General features: G+C 42.4%; 1 protein-coding gene across 1 annotated transcript in view; it reads left to right on the top strand.

Annotated features, from left to right (window-relative positions):
• The window catches only part of LOC129361791 (uncharacterized), a 116,069-nt gene that overhangs the window by 67,505 nt on the left and 25,979 nt on the right, over positions 1-22,585 (top strand). The window contains exons 5-6 of the mRNA XM_055032890.1: positions 4,642-4,823; positions 20,469-20,725. Coding sequence (XP_054888865.1) covers positions 4,642-4,823; positions 20,469-20,725 — 439 coding nt within the window. The remainder of the gene's footprint in view (positions 1-4,641; positions 4,824-20,468; positions 20,726-22,585) is intronic.

The raw sequence follows: 22,585 nt of genomic DNA, 5'->3' as shown, positions 1-22,585 counted from the left end.
GTTCACTACGTGGTGGTGAAAATCCTTGTCCGTGTGCGGCCGTAGTCCCGTTGCCCTGCTGGACGGATGGATTTGAGCAGAATAAATCTGGAAGGGGGCAAATACTTTTTCACAACGCGAGACCAGTTCCCGCTCTTCATCTCCACCAAATCGTGGCCAAATCCGACCATTTGTTGTTTTGCTGTAACAATTCTGAGCCAGCAGCTGTGGGACAGCTATGAACGATTTTTATTGGACTGTTCACAACGTGAACATCTGATTCATGCCTCCAGCAAATGTTAACTTCCTGTTATGGTGAGTGAAGCTCAAATTATGAGGCTTCCTTTATCCTCACTGAGCGGTTTGTACCTAAAGAGCAACCACAAAATCAGTGTTGTAGTGAAAGTCAAATAAAATTGCTTATTCTCGAGTGGCTGGTTTCTCTATGCACATTATGTCCATTTTTAGTCATTTTAGTTACTATTTGGGCCAAATTAGAGAGCGAACACAAGCTTATTATTTATCTAAGTTGGCATTCAGCATATGTTAAATGAAAAAAATTAAGAATTGAGAACCCACCAGATATTGATGTCTGAACTCTTCCTGAGTTAAAACTTTAGCATTGCTGTTTACATATGAATGCATTTTTTTTAAGTCTGAAAGCGCTGCATCTTTTTCATTATTTCAGATTTTCTGCAAATAAATACCAAATTTGTGCTTGGAATTTCAGAGACTTGTCGGTACGTCATGGAATAAAAGAACAATGTTCATTTTACTCAAATATATACCTGACTTCAGAAAGTAAAACCAGAAAAACTGATAATTTCAAGTGGTTTCTTCAAATGTTCTTTTCCAGAGCTGTACATAAACACAGTCAATTACTTCTTGTTTTTTTTGTTTTTTTCTGAGTTTTTGAAAAGAAAATCATATAGCGCCACATTCACTTAAATCAGTCATCTTTATTTTTTTCCCCCTTTTTCTTTAAAGTAGCTGTTTGATGCAAGCATAGTGAAGGTCACTGCCACTTTTAGCATAGGAGTTTAAAGAGTGGGAAGGACTCTTTGACTGCATCCACTGGAGGACCTTGAGAAAATTACAGAAAGTCTGCAGACGGAAGAAAAATAATAAATACATTTTTAAAAATCAGGGAAAGAAATTGAGAACCTGAAGAGCTGGCTGGAAGGCAGTTGTAGGGCCGGCTCCTGGTCCCTGGGAGCTTAGAGGCCAACAATGGGTTTCATTGCTGCTGTCACAGTTACTGCTCAAAATGTGTGTGGAGGAAATGATTTGGTTCCAGCGAGCAGAATCACTTAGACATATTAGCAATAAGAAACAAATCCCTCTCTTGTTTGTTTTTTTTTTCTTCGAAGCCCGGAGAAATAAAGCTAACTCTCCGTCATATTCAGAAGAAAAGAACGTCTTTATCCCATTCCGATAGTGAGCACCGTGCTCGTATTCATTAATTCATGACAATATTTAGAGTGATACTAATTAGGCAGAGAACGCTTTCGTGGTAATGGGTCGCGGATGTGGAGCTCTTGCGTGAGCGTGCATGTTATCCTCTTCTTGTCACAGCTGCTTTTGAAGATCCTAATGTCTTCGAACCCACACATTAGATAGAGACATTACTGTGTCGCCCACTTTAGAAGCCCGTGTGGAATCACTCTCCATCCTCAAAAACTCCAGAGCGGACATCAGAGAGTACGAGCAAAAATATTTCATTTCACGCGAGCCACTTTGAATTGCTTTGTTGGTGAAATCTGCCGAGATAGGAGCGGATTTTCAGTTTAACCCCACAAAGTTGTGCCTTTTAGTTAGAATTTCATTGGATGAAATGAAGTTGGATATAAAATGAACATTAAAGATTGATCGATCAATGCAACGCATTGTTTCGGTCTGTTGTGGTAAAGAAGGGGCTAAACCAAGAAGCTTCGTCTATATTCTTACACTCACCTGTGGTGCGCATGGATCATGACTGAAAGAACAAGATCGTGGACAGAAACAGTTTGCTCTGTCTGCAGGGTGGGTGGTCTCAGCTTCAGACACGGCTTGGCATAAATCAGCTATCGGCCCTCTGAGACGTCTGGATAACAAGTGAATTCTGTGTCTTATTCAGGCGTTCGAGCAGCAAACACCTTTAACTTTGGAGCAACTTTGTTTTGCCGTTTTGGGCAAATTGTTGTCAGCGATTTTGCAGAAGAGAAGAGAGTGACGCCCAACTTTTTGTGAAATGTGCGATGCTGTGAGGCTTCTGCTGCAATATCCAGAAACAAAAAAATAAATAAAAACATCATCCTCTGACTACTTCCTGTCGTCTTCTTTGTCGTTTTCACCAGTGGTAACATTGGATTGTTGATCATGTGACTCAAAGTTTTTCCATTTCATTTAATCCTTCTATTTCGATATGGCAAAAAAAAAAACAAAAAACAAAAAAAAAAACACTGCTTTAATTTCATGGCCAGCTTACTTTTGTTAGTAAGTTCAACTGGGAGAAGAGCTGACGGCAGACGGCGAGAAAGATCGAAAAATCCTCCATTATTCTCTGGGAATTCATGAAATGTCGCAGCACAGAGATGTTCACGCCAAAGATGCAAACCAGCCCATCACTCTTCATAAGTATGCATATAGGAAAAATAATTGCCTCAGCAGTACATAAATGAAGAAGGACTTGATATTTCATCTAAATATTAATGCATGGAAAACTGTCCACAAAATCTATTGTTGAGATGCATTTCTGACACCAGAAATAAAACAACAGTTTTGCTTTGTTTTTTTAACTCCTGCAATATCATATTCCATAACAGAATGGAAACAGGCTTTTGATGATAATAATTACTGGTAAGCCAGCCTCCACAGATTGGACCTCGGTGTCCTTCCCTAAGGGAAGGACGCTTTGACATCTGAACCGAAACGCCGATCGGCAAACCGACACTGCGTCCCTCCTTGTTCTCCTGCGATGTTGCACGCTCGCAGAATTCACCTGGCTGCCTGTTGGCGCTGATACAGCCTCGTTGGAGCGCTATCTGTCTTCCATCCTGTCAACCCCGACATGTTTGTTGAGACGTTGTTCTCTGCGGTGTTTACAGGTCTGATCTGGTTCGCTTAGTCTTAGCCGAGGGAGATAACAGCCGATGTTCGATGTGTGCGTGCCGAACCCGTTTCCTCGATTCCTACATTTCCCACAGATTGTGGTATCTCTCTCTCTCTCTCTCTCTCTCTCTCTCTGTGTGTTAAAATGAAATGAGACGTCTGGATAATGTGTGAATTCAGTAGCGTGGGAGTGTGTCGTTTTCAAGCCTAAAAATTTCCCTCGTACCTCTTATTTTCATCACAAATCAGATGTAAACTGCAAAGCCAGCAGATGGATTCATGAAGTTCTGCTTTAATGTGCACACCGCTGGAAAAGATAGAAAAAAAGAGCATGTTTTAACATAATAGCAGCGAACAGGAAAGACCCCTGTTATCTTAATGAATGCTTGTTAAGCAGGAGGAAGAAATGGACAACTCTGGGACTAAAAAGCAGATGATTGTAATGAGTAGGTGGCTCAGTTCATCAGGTTTAAATGGGAGGTAGACCGAGAATCTCCCTTCACTGCAGTCTTTCACTCCACCACCTCTTTTCCTGTCTTCCAGTCCCAGCCTCTTTTAATTCAGTTATTGTCGCAGCGAGCTTTCTGTCTTTTAATAATATCCTAGCCTAGCCGTGTGGTCAATGACACCGTTGTGGGAATAACAGGCGGCCATAAGGCCCAGGCCTTTTGTGGAGACTGCCACCAGACGCAGAGCGACACGGGATTGGTGGTTAAGCAGTTCATGCTTAATGTGCAAAGTGCTGGATTAGTGATAGGGAAGCATTTGAACGGAAAGAAAAACAATGAAGTGAGCAAAGTAATTAGTGCTGAACGCAGAGGTGATGGATATCACCGTCTGCATATGTAACGTGAAATTGACTGATGGTGATAATGAAAGCTGAATAATAATAATAATAATAATAACAATAAAGCGCTGTCAAAGTGGGTTTTGCTTCAAGTGCTGCGTTGTTTCCAGATATACATTTATGTGCATATAGACGACCCCAGAACATGGTGCTGCCGCCACCGTGTTTTTCACTTCCTCCCACAAGTTTGAATTTTAAAAAAAAAATTTTATTCAATCTTAAATCTTTTCACTCTCACAGTTGCTAGGCAACAGCACATATGTAAGGCCGGCAATACAAATGTAAGGCGACAATTTCATAGACCCAGTCAGTTTTGCAGAACATAAATCTGAAAATGCCCACAGTCCTTACCTCTTGTTTTGTATCTAGCTCCTGACTGATACCTTTAGTCAATCAGATCACTTTTATATTTTTGAAACCTCTCTTCAAGCTTTAGGATGCTAGTAAGCTAATGATAAAAAATCTATATAGGACAATTTCTCTTAATTTCAGGTTAATTAGATGAACTATAACTGATGTGACCTTTGTACCAAGAAAATTTTACCCAGTCAGTAATGCTTAGGACCTCAAGATAAAAAAAAAAAAAAGAACAGACAAGATGACGCTGTATTCAAGATTGCTCAACAATATGGGCAATCTTTCTATATCATATATAGAACAATTCCATGTTTATTTAACGGGCGGCGCTTCAACCCTGATGCCTGTCTCTGTGCGTTTGCTTCCAGGCATGTGGTCCTTCTCCGTTTCTGAGCTCGCCATCCCCGGTGCCGAGATCGGGCGCATCTCCGCGACCGACGCCGACCTCGGCGAGAACGCCAAGCTGGAGTACACCATCCTGGAGGGGGAGACGGGGGAGACCTTCAACATCACGGCCGCGAGCCAGGAGGCGGTCATCACCCTCAACAAGGTGAGAGGAGGAGGAGGACAGCAGAGGATGACGTGGGGTCAGGATGCAGGTGCAAAGAGAGAAAAAAAACCTAAAACAACCCCCAGCTGTACAGGAGAGCTTTTGAAGAGCAGAGGCAGGCGGGGAACAGATGATGAGGGGATGACACAGGTAACGTGGGAAGGTCTTTAGAGCAAAGCTGTTTAGAGTCAAAGCATAGCTAACAACATGTTGTCTAAGCCCATTAAAGTAGAATAACCTGGAAATAAACAGAAACCACTGTAAGCCTGTAAGGTTTTACACAGTTCATCAATTAGCAGCCTTTTCACTCGGCTTACTTTTTTTTTTTCTTCCCGTTTTTGAAACCAGCTAATCTGTATTCATCCTACCTTTTCTCTGCATCCCTCTCCTCTATCGGATAGGCAGCGCTTTGATGGCTTTCTGACAACAACAAGCTCAATTTCTTGCTTGATTCACTCGCAATGAACCAGACTCCCTTTTTTTTCTTAATCAATATTTCCATATGTTTACAGCAAACACAATGAAACATCTGTACGGAAATCAATTAAAGCGCCGCGCATCTAAATGCGAATGCCTCCCTCCGTTTTTTGTTTTTTTTTTAAGCAGAATGCAAAGTACAGAAAAAGTGTTTTGACCGCTGCTGAGGTGTTTTGACTGTTTGCGTGGCTCTTTGCATTCCCATTCGGAGTGCAGCTGCCTAATAGATCCCCGTAGCGTGACGCTGGATCCCTTTGAGGTTCAGAGCCGTGTGCCGTTTCCAATAATCACGCTCCCGTGAAACCGAGGGACATGCGGGAGCGCGCCTGGCTCCGCGCGCCTGGCCCCTCGCGCTCCCGGTGGAGGAGAGGCTGCTGTGTGAAAGCCAGTCTGAGACATGACACTTTAATGTTAAATGAGCTCTTCAGACGCCTCCCCGGAGCTTCAATAAAAACACACAGAATTCATTTTTCATGATGTCAGAAGTGTGTCTGATCCGCGGGGTGTCAGTCACTGAGGGTTTTTTGCCGAACATGACATGGCCGCTCTGCATGTGCTAAGTGCTCTATTATTGAGGCGCGCTGAGCAGGACTGGACCCGACAATGCGCTCTGACTCGGTTCCCCTGCAAAAATGTTCAGGTTTGATATCGTTCATCAACACAAGAGCAACTCGTGTTCTCATTTGTGTTCTTCCAAATTAAAAAGGGGTGGCGCTCATTTTGTATTCGGCCCCCTGAGTTTTATAGATAGAAGAACGTTTTGCTGTAATTAAAGCTACAAGTTTTAGTTTTTGTTTGTTTTGTTTTTGTTTTTTTACGGGATTTTCATATCTAATCTCTGAAGTTTAAGCCATTCTTCTTTGTAAAATAGATTCAGCTTCCAACTGCAGTAGGTAACTTTCACACAAATTTGAATTTTTATCTATTTTTTTTTTATATTTGTTAAAACTATCCCTGTTTTGTGACAGTATTACATGAGTCAGATATTCTGTGAAAAAACTGAGCTGCTCCCCACCGAAAATTTGAAGAGCACGGATTATTTCTTCTTTGGGTTGGTCTGACTCATAGAATCACAAATATTATTTCTGGTCTGTGTTTGTACTCGGGACAAAATGCGTGGACGTTATACCGAAGTTCTGTACGTGTGAAGGAAAGTTCACAGAACTGGATAGTGAATTGATTAAACTGTTTAGAGGTTTATTTAACTTCTTCAAATCTGTGAAATCTCTAATCTGCCTTGGGAAAATTTGATTACATGTCTAAACGGAGCGATGCCAACCTGACAACAGCAACCAAGAGAATAAAGTAGGGCGTGCTAATAAGTCATTCTGCTGCTCATGAGGATTTGATATTTTGAAAATCAGGTGTTTTTTTTTTTTTCCCTTCTTGACTAATGCATTCTTTGTGCTTCCATACATCAGAGTGATGCCAGTCTGTCCAGGGCCACCATCTTGTGTTACAGCTTGTATTTGGTTGAGCTTTGAATTTAGGTCGACTGCCAAAAGGGATGATTGAAATAAAAGTTTTATTTCTCAGCCCTAAAATAAAGTCAGGGAAGCTTTTGAACCTCGTTCAACAATTCCTATGCTTCTCCATTCATTTACATCATACTTTTAGTTTTCACAAACAGCCAGCACAATGAGTCATCAGGTATCGAGTTTCAGTTTTATTTTTTTATTTTTTTAGAGTATTCAGAGTGGTTTGAAAATCATTTTTTGGCCTAACTGAATTTGAAAACGTCTTCTTTTTGTTTGTTTTTTTCTTTTTCTTTTTTAATTATAGGCTTGCTTTGTACAGAAAATTACTATGGTCACTGAAAAAAATTATTTAATTGTGACCTTTTTTACCCCTCCAAATTCTTCCTTCAATGCCAGAATTGTGCATTTAATCTCACAGTTTTGACATGAGATTCTGAATTCTGACTTGTTTTCCCACAAAATTTTGACATTAGTCAGATTTCTAACTTTAATCTCACAACTTTTCCTCAGAATTTTGACTGTAGTCTCAAAAATCAGGGATTAAAGTTTTTCAGGGGCCCTAATCGCGTAGCGTTGATATCAAAATTAGTTTGCCTCTGAAACAATTAAGCGCGACTGAAAGCAAAAGTAAAAGAAACCTGCTGCGCCCCGAACACTGCGGCTTTTAGAGGTAAGTCTAAAAATATCGACAGTCGACGTTTTACACAATCGTTTCTCTGATTTGTTGCTTGTGAGGCTGTTGAGGCGCAGGGCGATATGTAGAGCAGGGAACCCAGACCCTCAGAAAGCCTCTTTGAAGAGAAGCAAGTTGAGGAGGCGGAGCTGTAAGACGCAAGAGGACAAGAGGAAAGAAATGGAAGGTAAGCACCCCGGAATGATGAGGGAGAAAGAGACGTGGGGATGAAGAGATGGCAGCAGTGAGGGGAGCGTGTTTAAATGAGGTCCTGCAAGGCAGTGACAGGAGAGAGTGCTCTATAACAAGGGAATAAGAGGCAGAGGGAACTAGAGAGAGAAAGAGAGATGTGCAAATAGACAGGGAGAGAGATGCACAGACAGCAAGAGCTGTGAAATCAGTGACAGCCTCGCACAGAAAAATAAGCACAGCCAGAGAGTGAGAAGCGCGGGAGGGAGAGGAGGAAGGGATACACAGCTAGGCAAGCAGGCTAAAATGGAAAAAGAAAAAAAAAACATAGTCGGGATGAATTTAACACAGGGAGCATATCTTGGTGAGAGAGGAGGACATTGGGGGCAAAAGTATGACAGGATAAGACAGAGAAAGTAAAGGAGGTGTTTACCAGGGAATAGATAGCGTACAACAGGCAGGGGGTGAATTGGACCTACAGGAAACAACTGCAGGGAGTGTATCCCGCCCACAACGCCAAGACAGGAACCTGCAAAAATATTCCTGCTTTTTAAACTTTATTTTCTCCCCATTTTGTCACGTTGCAACCTCAAATTTGACGTATTTTCTTAGGATTTTACCGCTGACGGACACAAGCGCACAGCGCAAAGATGGTGTTGAACGCATGACAACATTAAAAGCATCAAAATTATCATTATTTTGTGGGTCCAACGAGTGGCAATGAACGGGCAACTTCAAAACGCCATGAAAACGAAGGGCAACAGCGTGGTGTTTGTGCAACTTCAAAGTGAAAAGAAATGAGATGTACTTTGTTTTTTTTCGGGTTTTTTTGCTAATTAAAATCTGAAAAGTGCGGCATGAATTCATAATAAGCCCCAGTCTTAAATCGTTCGGTCTGAGTCAGATTGGATGGAGAGAGGAGCCAAACATAAATTTTAAGTCTTGTGTTTTTTTTCTTTAACATTGTTTTAATTCAATATATTTCAAAGTTTCAGCTCGTACAGATGTTACACAGACTCAGATCCCAAACACCGTCGCATAAACAACAAACAACAGACGGCAACACTCATGAGGGTCCTTCTGCTTTCTCACTTTCAGGATGGGTTGCATTTTGTCTGCGGTCAAACAGGCGGTATTGTTCATGGAGAACCTTGGTCTCAGTATCAGAGATTATATTCTCCCACAACAGAAGTGATGGCGGCTCATCACTTTGTCAATATGTGGTTCTGTATGTATTTTTAATGAATCAGGTGGAAGTGAATGCGTCAGGCTATAGCCTCTGTCCTAATCCTCAATGCACACATGGGACCAAGCTGCTGAATCTCCTGACGAACCAAGAGAGGAAGAGTTTTTTACACTTTAAAAAGTTTTGACCAAACCCCCACAAAATGCATATTTTCTGTGCATTCATTGAGGTATACTATCTTTATTTATAACATTATGCCACTGTATCTGTTGCTGATTGATACCTGACTTTTTAAAAACAATACACACCAATAATTATTGTTTTTTTTATTTTATGAGTTTCATTTTGCCATGTCTGATTAACTTAGTAGACAGATTTGTATACTTAAATTGTTGGAAGTTACTGTTTTCCATTGCTACTTAGACGAAGTGCAAACACAACTCACAACTGGGGTTTTGAGCTTTCGCTAAGATGTTTTCCTCTGACATTACCACGTCTTTAATTCCATCTGAAAAAGAATTTAAAAACAGTCACACAGGCTGATGCTGCCACCACCGTGTTTGACATTAGGGATGATGTGTTCAGGGTGATGAGCATTGTGAGTTTTCTGCCACTCAGCATTTTACACCGCAGACTCTGAAGGGAAGTTGTTGCGCACGATTTCCTTCCGGGGTGGCAGAGGAAAAATTACGTTGAATACGAACGAATGCCACACTTTTCATTATTTGTTTCTCTTGCGCTAAATGGGAAAAGATGCTTGAAGTTTGTGATGGTGACGTGACGAAATGCAAGGAAAGTTCCTGAAGAATTCGCCTTTGTTTTGTTTTTTATCTATTTTATCGGTCTGCCAAGACATGAAAAGAGGTCGGGAAATTAAGTTGTCACAGCCATGTTTGATAGAAAAGTAATAAAATCTAAATCACCGAGCTCTTGGTGGTTCGTTTGGAATCTTTGGAATAAAATTAACATGGCCGCCTTTTGTTCCTAGTGGAGGCTTTTTTCCACCAGCTCTTATTTGAAGTCCTTGTGAGTGAATAAACGTGGCTGATATCTGTACAATTAAGAAACAAAAAGCTGAGGATGCATGAAAAGGGAGCTAATCCTTTTAGGGAATTCACATGTTACTAAAAAGAATGTGGAGTCGTTCATAACTTTAATAGAATTAAAGTAAACAAGGCGTTAAATTGGCGCTAAGCTACCATCGGTTTTCATTAAACCCTGAAAGAAAAAAAAAAATTAAAAGAAGGAAATTTGGGATTTTTACGCAGGGATTTCATGAGCATGTTCAGGGTATGTTCTAATGACTCACATGCCCTCGTGTTCATACTTTGGAGAAAAGATGGCTATCGCGCCGTGAAAAATTTAAAGCGGTGAAAATGTTGTCGTCCCTGAAGGCACAACAAAGATCCGCTGTCGTTCGGAGCAGAACAACTTGTGATACCAGAGGGCGCTGGACTTGACCTTGTGGGCCGAATCTCTCCGGCCGCTCGTCTGCGAGAAGCGTTCTGTCGTGCACGAAGGCCGTGGTTGGGTGGCGAGCGTCCACGCTTACCTACACATGCGAGCTGAACTCGCAGAGAAATACAGAAGCCCTGCATCGATAACGCGCAGTTGACCTCGCGGCTCCCCGTGTTTAAACTGCGGGGGAACAACGGAAGAGAAGTGAAGGGAGAGCAGGAAAGCGGCGTTCGCCTTTGCCTCAGAACGTCGTGTCAGATGGGAGGTGGGTGTGAGCTGCAGGAGGGTTAACGGCAGATTAGGAAGTAGCAGAGAGAGATGGGAAGCACGGATTTGGGAGACAGTCAAAAGAAGGCTGCAAGAGAGAAGAGAATGTTTGATGACAAAATGGAGAAAAGGTTGAGAACAATTTGGAGAACTGACGACTGAGACAAAAAGGGACTTGCAACAAAAAGCTGGGTCATTAAAACCCTGCGAGTCTGGAGGCAGGGGGGACTGAAGCCGCCTCCTGCTTATCTCTGCTTATTTCCCGTCAGCACCTGGAAATAAAATTGTAAAAAAAAGGAATTCTCCCACTGTTCTTCCACCCCTCCAACCTCCACCACCGCAACTCCCTCTCTCCCAGCCCTGTCATCATCAGCTGCTGCCTCTTTGCATTCTGTTCTCTCCCTGTCTGAGCTCCTCTCATGTCAGACGAATACAGAAAAAGGGAGCGAGACGCGGCGGGCGTACATGTGCGTAAACACGCTGACGCGGCATCTCTCCTCGGCTGCCTCCCGCGTTTTGTTTGGCCGCCATGTCAGGCCGAGTGCTCGGCTTGTCAGAGGGTCTGACTCAGTCCGGGTCCGCGTTCACGCTCACAGTGTCTGTCCGTCTTCACGAGCAGCATACCTGGAGTTCATTTCCACTTTCTCGGTCTGTTTAAATTTCTTTGTTTACCTCTTAGATGCGATTTGTAACGAGAGGAAAAACTGACAAATTAGCTGCAGAATTACCATAATGGTTTTTAGTTGGTGGGTTTTTTTTTCGTTGATCGAAAGGAGACAGCGGTGGGAGCCTTAAAGCTACAATAGGTACATTTTGTAAAAAAATGTGTCTTTTACATAATTTGTGAAACCATCACTTTGTACTCAGTATGATGTGAGACAGGTAATATAGAGCTCCTCTATTTCCTCCCATCTGCAGAATTGCTCCACTCTCGGTCAAAAACAACCAATCAGAGCAAAGAGGCTGGTCTTAGCGCTGTCAATCAAGCTTGTCTATGTGCTTACACGTTATTTACCTTGTATGTTTCCAACAGGAAGAGCATTAAAAGTTCCTCTTTAATGGCTTCATTGCAAGTTATAAAATAACTTGCATTGGCAAAGATCAATATAATTTTCACAAGTGGCAGAGCGCTGCTGAAAGTAACTAAAATGTTACTTTTACTGCAACTTAGTTACTTTCCAAATCAAGTAATCAGTCATCTAACTAAGTTACTTCTTCAAGGAGTAATCAGTAATCTGATTAAAGTTACTTTTTCAAAGTAAGAAAGCCATCACTGCTGGCAGATTATTTAATATCTTGTTATAAGCTAAATATTCTCTCCTGATGGAGAGAATATTTAGCTAGAACTAAAAGTTCTAACAAAAGCTGGAACTTTTGTTTTTTCAAATCAGCATTATTTCATTAAAGTTACTTGTAAGTCAGTTTTGTCCTACTTAAAGTTTGCCAAGACACTTGCAGTAGACACTAGACCAAATGTGGTGTGTTTGCGGTGTGTTGGCCTGTTTCCACACTCAAATGATCGATCCATTGCACTCCTGCTGAACCCTATGACACATTGAAACGGTAATTCGGTCACCAATATGCTCGAGAAAATGCGAACTATCCCTTTAAACAGGCGCCTGGAGGTGACGGGTTTCACTTCACTGAGATGAACCCACTGTGGCTCAGTTAGTCTAACAGAGGTGGGTATCTTGGGAGGGGAAATTTCCCGCCACAGATGGGTTGTTAAACTTCTGCAGCTGCGTTGCTAGTCTCCGTCACAGCAAACTGTTAACGATTTTCGCCAAACAAAGAGGCAACTGTGGATTAAAGCTGTGATTTTTTTCCCCCAAACACCTCATTACACATGTATGCCGCTCCTAATAGCGTGTCGCATTACAAAAGTGGGATCACTATAGACGGCGTCACAATGGCGGCATTAACGCGCGAACTACGAAATAGGCCTGAGTCCCGACTCACCGGCAGGTTTCACTTTTCAGGTGAGCTCTTCCTGGAGGGAGGTAAAAGCTCGCGCTGTGTTTGCGCGCCTTTCATTCCCACCGACCTGAGGAAACGAGGGGGGACAAACCGGATGACGCGCGCGTCGCCTCGCCGTTATTATTTCCATATGCTCTCACTTAAAACGGCTTGGCTAATCCCCGGTCACACGCCAGCAGCGCGCTCAGGATTATCTGTGTTTGTTTTCTCACACCGAGGAGAGATTGTGTTAATCTCCCTCAGAAGAAGGGGGGGGGATAGAGAGATGGAGAAAATTAGAAAAAAAGACAGAGGGTCAGAGCGACGTCTTGCCCGCAGGTTTAAAGCAATAAAAGGAAGCTTGATGGGTGGAGCAGGACGGTGACAGAAGGCAGGAGACGAGTGACGGAGGGGAAGGGAAGATGGCAGACGGAGTCAAAAGGGAGATTTATCAGCCTCTTTGTTCTCTCAACTCTGCAGCTGGGCTCGTTGGCAGGAACGTCCGAAGCCGTGTTTGTCGTCAGACAAATGGCGACGTATGATCTCGATTTAGAATGCAGGAAGTGAACAAAAAAAGACAGAACTGGCTGCCGAGGGACGGCAGGGCGCACGCGAAACCTGTTCAAACAAAACGCCACACCGCGATGGACACGCGCACGGAGGCGAAGGGGAAGGAAATTCATCTTCACTTGCATTCGAGCGAAATCTTTATTGCTTTCTTTTCACTCGAGTTCAGTGGAGGTAAAGAGAGTCGCTGCCTCGCTAATTCGACGGTCCCACCTTGCGGTCATGCACGTTAAACACCGTCCGCGCCACTTGCGCGCGCGCGTGGCCGTGAGCGGGCCTCTTCCAGGAGAGAGAGACACCGGCATTATGTTCTGCCAGTCTGGCATGCGGGCTAGCTAATTAATTTCTGCTCGTTGTGAGTCGAATATGAAAGGGAAATTGATTAGAAATTAGAGTTTCATAAAAAAAAAGGGATCGCTGGAGCACGACGTCACAGGACGCGGGGAAGGTCACGCTTGTGGAGCCGCGTGGACACATGAGGGCGCGGTTTGACGGCGAGCTGTCTGCGCGCTCGCGGGTCACAGGCCAATTATGTTTCCTCAATGTCAATCTGTTGGAGGCTCTTCTGCCTAAGTAGATGATTATCTGCAAATGTCCGCGATGCGGCGACTAGATACGCTCCTAGACTTGCTTGTTTTGATTAAAGAATGCCACCGAGTGCAATGATCTTCCTGCTTAAAGTGTATAAATCAGCTAATTCCCGGGTAAATGGAATCAGCCAATGTTGTCTGCAACTGCACGGTGAACTGGTTAAATCTTTTAATTATCAGTGTTAGTAATTCATTTTCCACTCAGCGATCAGGCTAATTTTACCGAAACACTTGAATGAAAGCATCAAATGTTTGTATGGCAAGGAATGGCTGTTTATCGTGAGCCGAGAAAGTCAGCAAACTCTTGAATGTGTCTCTTTAAGGTCCTGTTTTTCTTCCACGGTGACCTTTGATTGAGCGCCGCGTTGGTCACTGTTTTAGCCTTAATTTTGGTGGAGTTTTATTTGACTTTTCATTCAGTAGTGCTGGAAAAATGTCACAACTAATATTAAGACTCGTCCGACCAGGCTTTCTCGGCTGAACTCGTGTGAACTGCAGCCTCCGTTTCCTGACGCACCAGCACCAGCTTTTGGTTTTCCGCTGCTGTCGCCCATCTGCTTCAGGGCTCAGTGTCAGGCGTTCGGAGATTCTGTTCATTGCTTCATTGTTGCAAGTCCTGATTTGTGCGTCTGATGTCTCTCTATCATCTGTAAACCATCTGCTCATTCTCCTCTGACATCGAGACTTCACAAAGAAAACATCTTCATCCTCACAGCTGCCACTCGCTGGGTGTTTCCTCCTCTCCTTTCCCTCGCAACGACGGTCCGGGATTTCTGATCCGTCAGAAATCAGACATAGACGCGTCTTGGTTTGTGTTTCAGTGCAATTGTGGAAAGCAAACAAGTCCTCAGATTCATTTAAAAACATGCTGTTAGTTCATTTTCTTGGCATGCTGTTGTCAGTCTAAGAGGCAGATCTGCAGACTCGGGAAGTTCTGAGCTGCTCTCGTCGGTCTTGATGATTTTCAACAGCTGCAGAAACTGAAACTGCTGAAAATCACAAAACAAATGGTGGAGCTTACCGAGCAGCCGCCGAAAGGTGAGCAGAAGAGGTCAACCGGCGGTCACTTCCCTAAATCTCTGCAGTGTTCATAAATCATAACAGCAGACGCATTAACATTAATATTAGCGATTTATGACAGAGACTCGGTTATTATGAGTATCTAACCATATAACTGGTTTAATTAGGTTTTGTGTCTCGGCTCTCTTCTGAGACATGGAGCCACGTTGTTAAAGTCCAATTCGTGAGCCTCGATTTCAGGAGCGAAAGATGTTCAAAGTCATGTTTTAGTGAAGCAACACGGATGTATTTTGACTGGACTTCCGTGTTTTCATTTTCTTTGATCTTCACCAAATGAGGAAAAAGAGAAAATAGGATTTACAAATCCCCTTACTAAGCAGCCTTGCAATGTGAAAGAAACTGTTTTTTGTTGTTTTGGTTTTTTTTGTTAGAAGTGTCGACACTAAAACTTGCTTCCATGTTCCATTTGTTATAAGATTTACTGAGACCTACCTCGAAATTCAGTCTGGCTGCCATGTGTATAATAAATAGTGCCGGGTGCAGCAATAAACTCGTGCATCTCACTAAAGTCAGCTTCCAATCGCAGAGACATCTGAACATGCGAAATGTTCACCGAGCACAACAGTTTGCATATTTAAATTGGTTTTTTGTTGTTGTTTGTTTATAATGTTGAGCATCTTTGCCATGTTTGTGTTCTTCCTTTTAAAATGAATGGGATGTTGCAGTTTTGAATTGAAGAGCCACTAATCAAACTAGGGAGAACTGCAGCTTTGACTCCAAAATGTCACCTGACTGAAATTTGATCGCAAATTTGGCGCCGTTTAAATTTGTAATTTAAACGTGTTTCCTTATGCCGCTGTTAAAAACAAATTGTGCTGAATGCTGCAGCTGGAGCTCTTGTTTTCACCAGCCGCCAGCCAGCGTTAAGCTGAGTTCGACGTGAGTTTGAGCAAATATTTTCCTGTTTTGGAAGACGTTCGGTCACCGTTCACACTCACCTGTTTGTGTCGCCTGCCGAAAGCGACGGGTCTAGTGAGACGGACGAGCTTGCCGCTCTTTTTTGCGTCGCGCTTTGCACACTTCACACAAGGAGTCGTGCCTTTGTGGAGGAGCGTGCGCTATTGTCGCTGTGAAAAGGTGGCGAGTATTAAAATAATGAGGAAATAATGTGTTTATTTTCCTGATTCGTCGCTGCTCCCTCTGCTCGTTTGAGCCCTAACCAGCTCTGCCGCGGCAGCTTGAGGAGCGCTCTTACTCGCTCCCCCGCTGGTTGAATCAGGCGAGAATAGCGAAGTTAGAATGTCGTGTTTACCAATTTTAACAATCCCTGCTGGGTTTTTTTTTTTCCTCAAGGGTTGTTAGCTGCTATAGAATACTTGTTGGTATATTTATACAGATTGTGCATAAATCCCTGGGAAACCGATCAGAAATATGAAAAAGTCAGCTTTTGTTGATTTATGTATTTTCTTTTATTCCTCCCCTCAATCGTTCCTTCTGTGGAAAGTCTTCAGTCAAATTTATTTTTTTAACCTTCTAAGATGCTAACAGATGCCTTCCTGCTTTCTCATTCTGCACTTCCTCTTCCACATCAGTGTTAAATTAATATTAAGAATTTAATATTCCTCTAAATCACTGCCTTAGCCTTGGGTGAAGGTGGAGATCTGAGGGTTAATGAAGTCTGCATTCCTGCTGCCAATTTCAGGTCGTAAGAGAGAGCTCTCCGCCCGCAGCCTCGGGGATGCTCTGGCTTTCATGTGTGTGTTTTGTTCTTACAGCACCAAATCCTGAAAAGACCCCAGCTTACCCAGACTTCTCGTACAGTGTCTTGCAAAAGTTTTCAAGCTCCTGGAACTTTCCCACATTTGGTCTCTTTGCAGCCTCGACCGTCACTGCGTTTGGGAGAAATTCGGTGTGATAAAGTGATGCATAATTGTGACGTTAAAGGAAAGTGATCTGAGTGTTCTTTTCACATTTTCTTATTATAACAAAGAAAATTTGCATTCAGTGCCGTTTACCGAGTTAAAGTCTTAGTATGCAGGATGCTATTTCTGTTAGCAACCCAGGTGACGCTTCAATGACGTTCGGTTTTACCGCTGTATGCATTGCACAACGGCTGCTGGGAAAGACAAGTGTGTTGTTGTCGACTTACCGTCCAGACACCACTCGCTGCATTCCTGTTGGTTGTGCAGGAGGCTCCACTTCTGCTCTTCAAAGATGTATTGTCGTACAATTGCGGTGGCCAGCAGCAGCTCATTTCATTTTAATTAATTAAAGTGACAAGAGGATCTAAAACCGAGCTGAAAACACGGCAAACTGACCGGACTCATTATCCAAGAATGGTTTTGTGCAAAATAATCTAATAAACATGTTTTGTTAGAGCTAGCCTAACCTGTTCGAGGAACCATAATAGGCCACCTTTAAAGACTAGACAGAGAATGTGCTGCTTCAATAAAGTGTAAGCTTTTGGGAGATTGAATCAGACATACATGGTTGGATGGATGTAAACCTCACACGAGCTCGCGGTGGATAAACCCATAGCACACCAGAATAACTGTTGCAGCGCCTGCATGGTAACTGATTCATGTTGGGGCCCATGGGGGTAGGAGAATGTGTGTGCTGTGGTTTGACACGCGCGCACACACACACACACACTTACACACACAGAGTCTGCAGGGAAGGAGAAGAAAAAAGATTAGAGTTGGTTGATCGGGGAATAGGTGATGGAGTGTGTGAGGTGGTGACGGAGCGGCGGCGGAGTGATGGAGCTGGATGGAGGGAGGGGGTTGATGAGTGTGCGCTCGCAGTGTAAGTGACACCTCTCCTCCTTAGACAGATTGTCTCGTTCTCCCAGTAATGTGGGCCCCGTTAGAGCGCATTTTCCCTCCATCTACCCTCCTTCCACACATCCACTCCATCATGATCTCCGTCTCTCTGTCTTCCGTGGCAGCCCTTTTTGTTGGTTGTTGTTGTTTGTTTTGCTTTTGGGTTTGTTTGTTTTTTTTGCCTCGGAGAAGCTCTGCAAATTGCCTCCACTGCGCCGTCTTTCTACTCCCTCTTATTTTTCTGCATGATTTTTAATCAATCCCGATTTCTGTCTGAAACCTCAAATTTAATGCTTTTTTTTTTTGCACTTCTTCACAGCTCGGAACGGGGGCGGCGGGGGCAAAAAATTAACACAGAAGGAGAGAATATCAATACTTATTCTTCTGATTGGATCACATGAGTGATTTTATTTTTTCCTTTCTCTGTTTTGCTGACAGCGGAAATTCCACCCGAAGTCCCTTTTGTAATTCATCCAACATGATTTATTTATGAATTTTTCTTTTCAGCCAATCCAGCCGAGACGAGTCACATACATTGCTTCCCTTAAAGACACATTTTGAGCCAAAGACACAGGCTCAAAAGAAGCACTTGTACGCCCACTCGTCCTTCAAACAGATATTCTGAACCAGACTCAGAACGTGTTGCTTTTCTAAAATTTAATCAGCAGCAGGTGCATGACAGTGGGAGACACTAGATGTGTGTGATTACTCGTGCGTGCCCGTCCCCTCGCTAACAATCATCTCGACGAACCAGATCAGAGGCTGTCTCTTCGCTTCAGAGCCGGCGTGCTGGCAGGAGAGCGGCGCACAATCACACAGAGAAAAAAAAAAAAAACGGGAAAGAAATAGAAAAAAAAAAAATAGAAGTAGAAAAAACAGGCTTCATAACTTCTCTGCCTGAGCCTCAATCCCAAATGAAATCTCTTACACCTGCAAAGATGCAAGTATACAAGGGAATTTATAATGCTCCTTATATCCAGGTACAAGTCTCCATGGTGATGGTGGAGTCTCCATGGTGATGGAGATTGTCTGCTAAACTAGGGAAGCGTTGTTTGTGAAAAACAGGATGGGATGCTTTCGTTTGCGCTTTCATCATCGGAAGCTCTAATGTTTATGGAAATGATCTGCCGACGTAACATCTGCACAACAGACGCTTTGCAGTTCTGCAAAAAGTGCAACTTAAGTTTTACCTCTGAAACGAACCCTACCAACACTTTTGTAACTTGTCTTTTTGTGTTTCGTTGTTTTGTTTTAAATGCAACGACATATCTCAGAGATTTTGGCAATACTGCAGGAGCAGACAAGAGGCTGAAACCTCCACAAAGGAAAATGTGGATAAAATGTGGTTCCACTGTGCTGCTGCTACTCACAGACGAGTCAAAAATATCCAAAACATAAGCTACTAAGTATGTGGTCGCATCAGTGACTGAATATTAAAGAAGCTCTTGGACTGCATTGCCAATACTGGATGGATCGATACTAGATGTTATTGTTGGATTTAAGCCAATGGGAAAACTATTCCATTCTGAAATGTTTTGCAACTTCTCAGTTGTCTTTGGTCGTAATTGGTCTTTATTTAGTTCTTGATGAACCAGATTTACAGTCCGTGGGGAAGTTGTGATGGCGTGCTCAGGAAGGGGTGCAGCTTTAGTTTCCCTCCACACGTGACATTTATTTTGAAAACCTGAAAATGTGGCCTTACAAGTTAAATCTTAAAACTTCACAAAAGAGCTTTGTTATAGAGTCTCTAAGATTATAGAACTTTGTGATTAAATCAGGCACAAAGTGCCTGAACCCATGGCAATAGCAAATTTCGCTGGACAATAAATCGCCCCAGAAACGATTGCGATAAATGATAATATTGTTTTTATCGCGACCATTTTCAGGTCATGTATTGAACGTTTGCCCTCTTAAACTTTAATTCTTAAAAAAAGCACTTAATGCAACTGAATGATATTTTAAATATCCAAAATCAAAAACCAATAAGTAGAACAGAATTAAAAACCACTCACAACCAAAGCAATAACTAATATGGATTATGAAGTGGCTGTGAGTAAAATTGCATTTCAAAAAACTAATAGAGCTGAGAGGATTGAGCTAATTAAAATTTAAAATTAGATTAATGACTTGTTACGGGCTTACACATAGAGTTGCTTAAAAGTGATTTCATTTAGGGGCGTCAGAGCAAATGAGTGTGAATGCAGATGCATAAGGAAGCAGCTCCGACCAGTTCACACCAACACACGGAGGAGTTTTTGCCAGCGCAGTGGGAAGGAAACAATGCTAAAGCTAAAAAAAGAGACAAAACTGGATTGGCTGCTCTGTGCAGCGCTGCTAATCTCTCAACTCCCACAAATGCACGCAGCTTCTTTTCCTCAGCTGTACGTTCTCTAGTCTCAGCGTGTCAAGAAATATCCAAACATCAACTCGGAGCGACATGCAAACACGCAGTCACATCAGTGGCTGAGTTCTGAAGAGGCTTTTCAACTTTTGAGTGTCAGGGATCTCATTGGCGATGCCGTAGCATCGCCGCCTCGTGAATGCGTTTTCTCACTTCACACACACACACAGAAAAATTACCATCTGAGCAGCCGCCCGCCCACAACAACCTTCAAAGAAGCCTCTTTAGAAATCCAAATGTCACAACATGGAGGGTAACCGTGAGATTATTTCCCTCCAAATTGTTCCGAGCCGATTCTGGACGTGGCCACTCTCCCTCTCTGATGTGCTGATACGCCGTTCATTATGTGCCGTCTCGCGGATTTTGATATGTAATTCAGCAGCCGTCCACGGATAATTTGGTGTGAGAATTAGTTCAGATGGAAGTGCAGACTGTTGGATCTGATGTTTAAAACATTGGTATTTACGACCTTTCTTGCTACAAAAATAAATAAATAAATGAATCTTTTTATCTGGGCATTTTTCCAACCGTTTTTTGTTGTTGTTGTTGCTCTCGTCCCAGCCTGTGGACTATGAGAGCCGGAGTTCCTACTCCTTCTCAGTGGAGGTCCTGAACCCCATAGTGGATCCTCGCTTTCTACGCCGGGGCCCCTTCAAAGACAGAGCTTCGATCCGAGTGGCTGTGCTAGACGCTGATGAGCCCCCGAGGTTCTCCCGATCCAAATACCACATGGACGTGTCCGAGAACTGCCCACCTGCCTGCACCGTGGGCCGGGTCAGCGCCGTCGACCCCGACACCGGTCTGACTAATAATATCAGGTAAGGCATAAGGCGTCTAAATGAACTGCTCGTGATGTTTGGCTTTGTTTTTGAGAAACAAAACCGTCCAGTTTTTTTCTCGATTAATATTTGTAGGCAGGGGTGCTGCCAGGAGTCTTGGGCCCCCCAACAAAAAATTTAATTGGGCCCCCCCCCAGGCTGTTGCATTTTTTTTTTTTTGAGTCTATCTGACCCAACAAAAGTGTCACAATTTTAAAGGTTTGCAACTGCCTTGCTTTCTTTGGTTCAATACTGATATTAGCACAATGAATTTAACATACAACAGTGATCATACAGTATGCAAGTAGGTTGCTTAACTTTTTGCTATTAGTTTTAGATACTGAAACGTCACGAACAACAGTCATAGGCAAGATGCAAAATATACATGAAGCAATCCAAACTTCTCAAAAATGTCTCTGTTGTTGCATTTTATTCAAGCTGCAGTAAATAACTTTAATAAAAAAAATATGTTTTCTCCATATTTGTTAAAGCCGTCACCATGTCAGATAATCTGTGAAAACAATCAATCTTTCCCATTCATCCACATTCCTTAGCGACTATGAAATGACCTTTTATTTATTGTGAGAGACTATATAGACACCTTTATGCCAACATTTAACCAATAAAGTGATTTATGACCTTAATAATTAATTGGTTTCAAGTTCTGGTGACTGGGTGCCTTCCTCTCAGCCTCTCCTTAAAAAAAAAAGATTATTTTGACATCTGTTAATCCCATCTTTGTGACACTATTTTTCGTAACTCCTTCTCACCTCTATGAGTTTTAAGAAGAATACAATTAAGTATGAAAAGCAATAAGTGTTAGAATAACCAAGAATAGTATATAGTGTATACTATACCTAGATAAATGTAAATGTTGTAATACCTCCAGTTTTAAATAGATTGTCTTCCTGATACATGAAGGGGAGATGGGTGAGTGACCCCTGGCCTGCTCAGCACAACAATTGTGTGTGTGTGTGTGTGTGTGTGTGTGTGTTTTTGTTGTGAGAAAAAAAGCCCCTGCCTTTGCATAAGAGAGAAACATACCTCTAAACACAAACATCTAAAGAAAACCTACAGTTTAACTGGTAGCACGACTAGTCAGTGCTGACTACAAGTTTGTGATTTCCTTCATCCATTCAAAAAACTAAATCTGTCAGAGCTTAACTTTTTATTCTGACACTAGTGTGATACATTCAAGTAAATGTTCCTCATCTGTACATGTATTTCTTAAGAATATGTCACAGGCACGAAACAGGCCTTGATGAGGCTACTCATACATAACTTTCATTTTTTCCCAAAAACTAAATTCTGATTAAAAGTTAATCTGTGTTTTTTTTCTTAAATATCCCATCTCTCAGAGATTTACTTGCATCTTCTGACAACTGACCTGACTAATAATATCATTGGTTAAGTTTACCTAAAAATAACATACTCACTAGACAACAATGCTCCAAGAGTTGCTCACAACATGGTGAAATGTTTTTTTTACCTTCAAAATTATCCACAGCTTTTGTTCCTTGGTTCTAACGAGGCTTTAATACCACAGAAAGAAAGGCAAGGAAATTACACAATGGCAATCATAATGGCAACTTTATCAGAAGCACTGGATTTGGTGCACTTTCTCTGAGAAAGAAAACGAGGAGAGTTCTCAAAGGTAATGGCATCAATACTGCAGTCAATACATTCATCCACAAAACAGTTTGGTAATCACATAAGCCAGGTGCACTTTCTATATGTAAATCAACTGAACTATGTGAAAAGGTTCTGTGCTTTAACTTTCATTTGTGGGAGATCCTGACTTCAGAAGTTTCAAGAAGTTGAGAGAAATGGAAAAAAAATAGAAAAAAAAAGAATCAAATC

This window comes from Poeciliopsis prolifica, unplaced genomic scaffold (genome assembly GCF_027474105.1).
Source record: "Poeciliopsis prolifica strain line A6 unplaced genomic scaffold, Auburn_PproV2 SCAFFOLD008, whole genome shotgun sequence".
Classification (NCBI taxonomy): Eukaryota; Metazoa; Chordata; class Actinopteri; order Cyprinodontiformes; family Poeciliidae; genus Poeciliopsis; species Poeciliopsis prolifica.
This window is presented reverse-complemented; position numbering and strand designations above follow the sequence as displayed.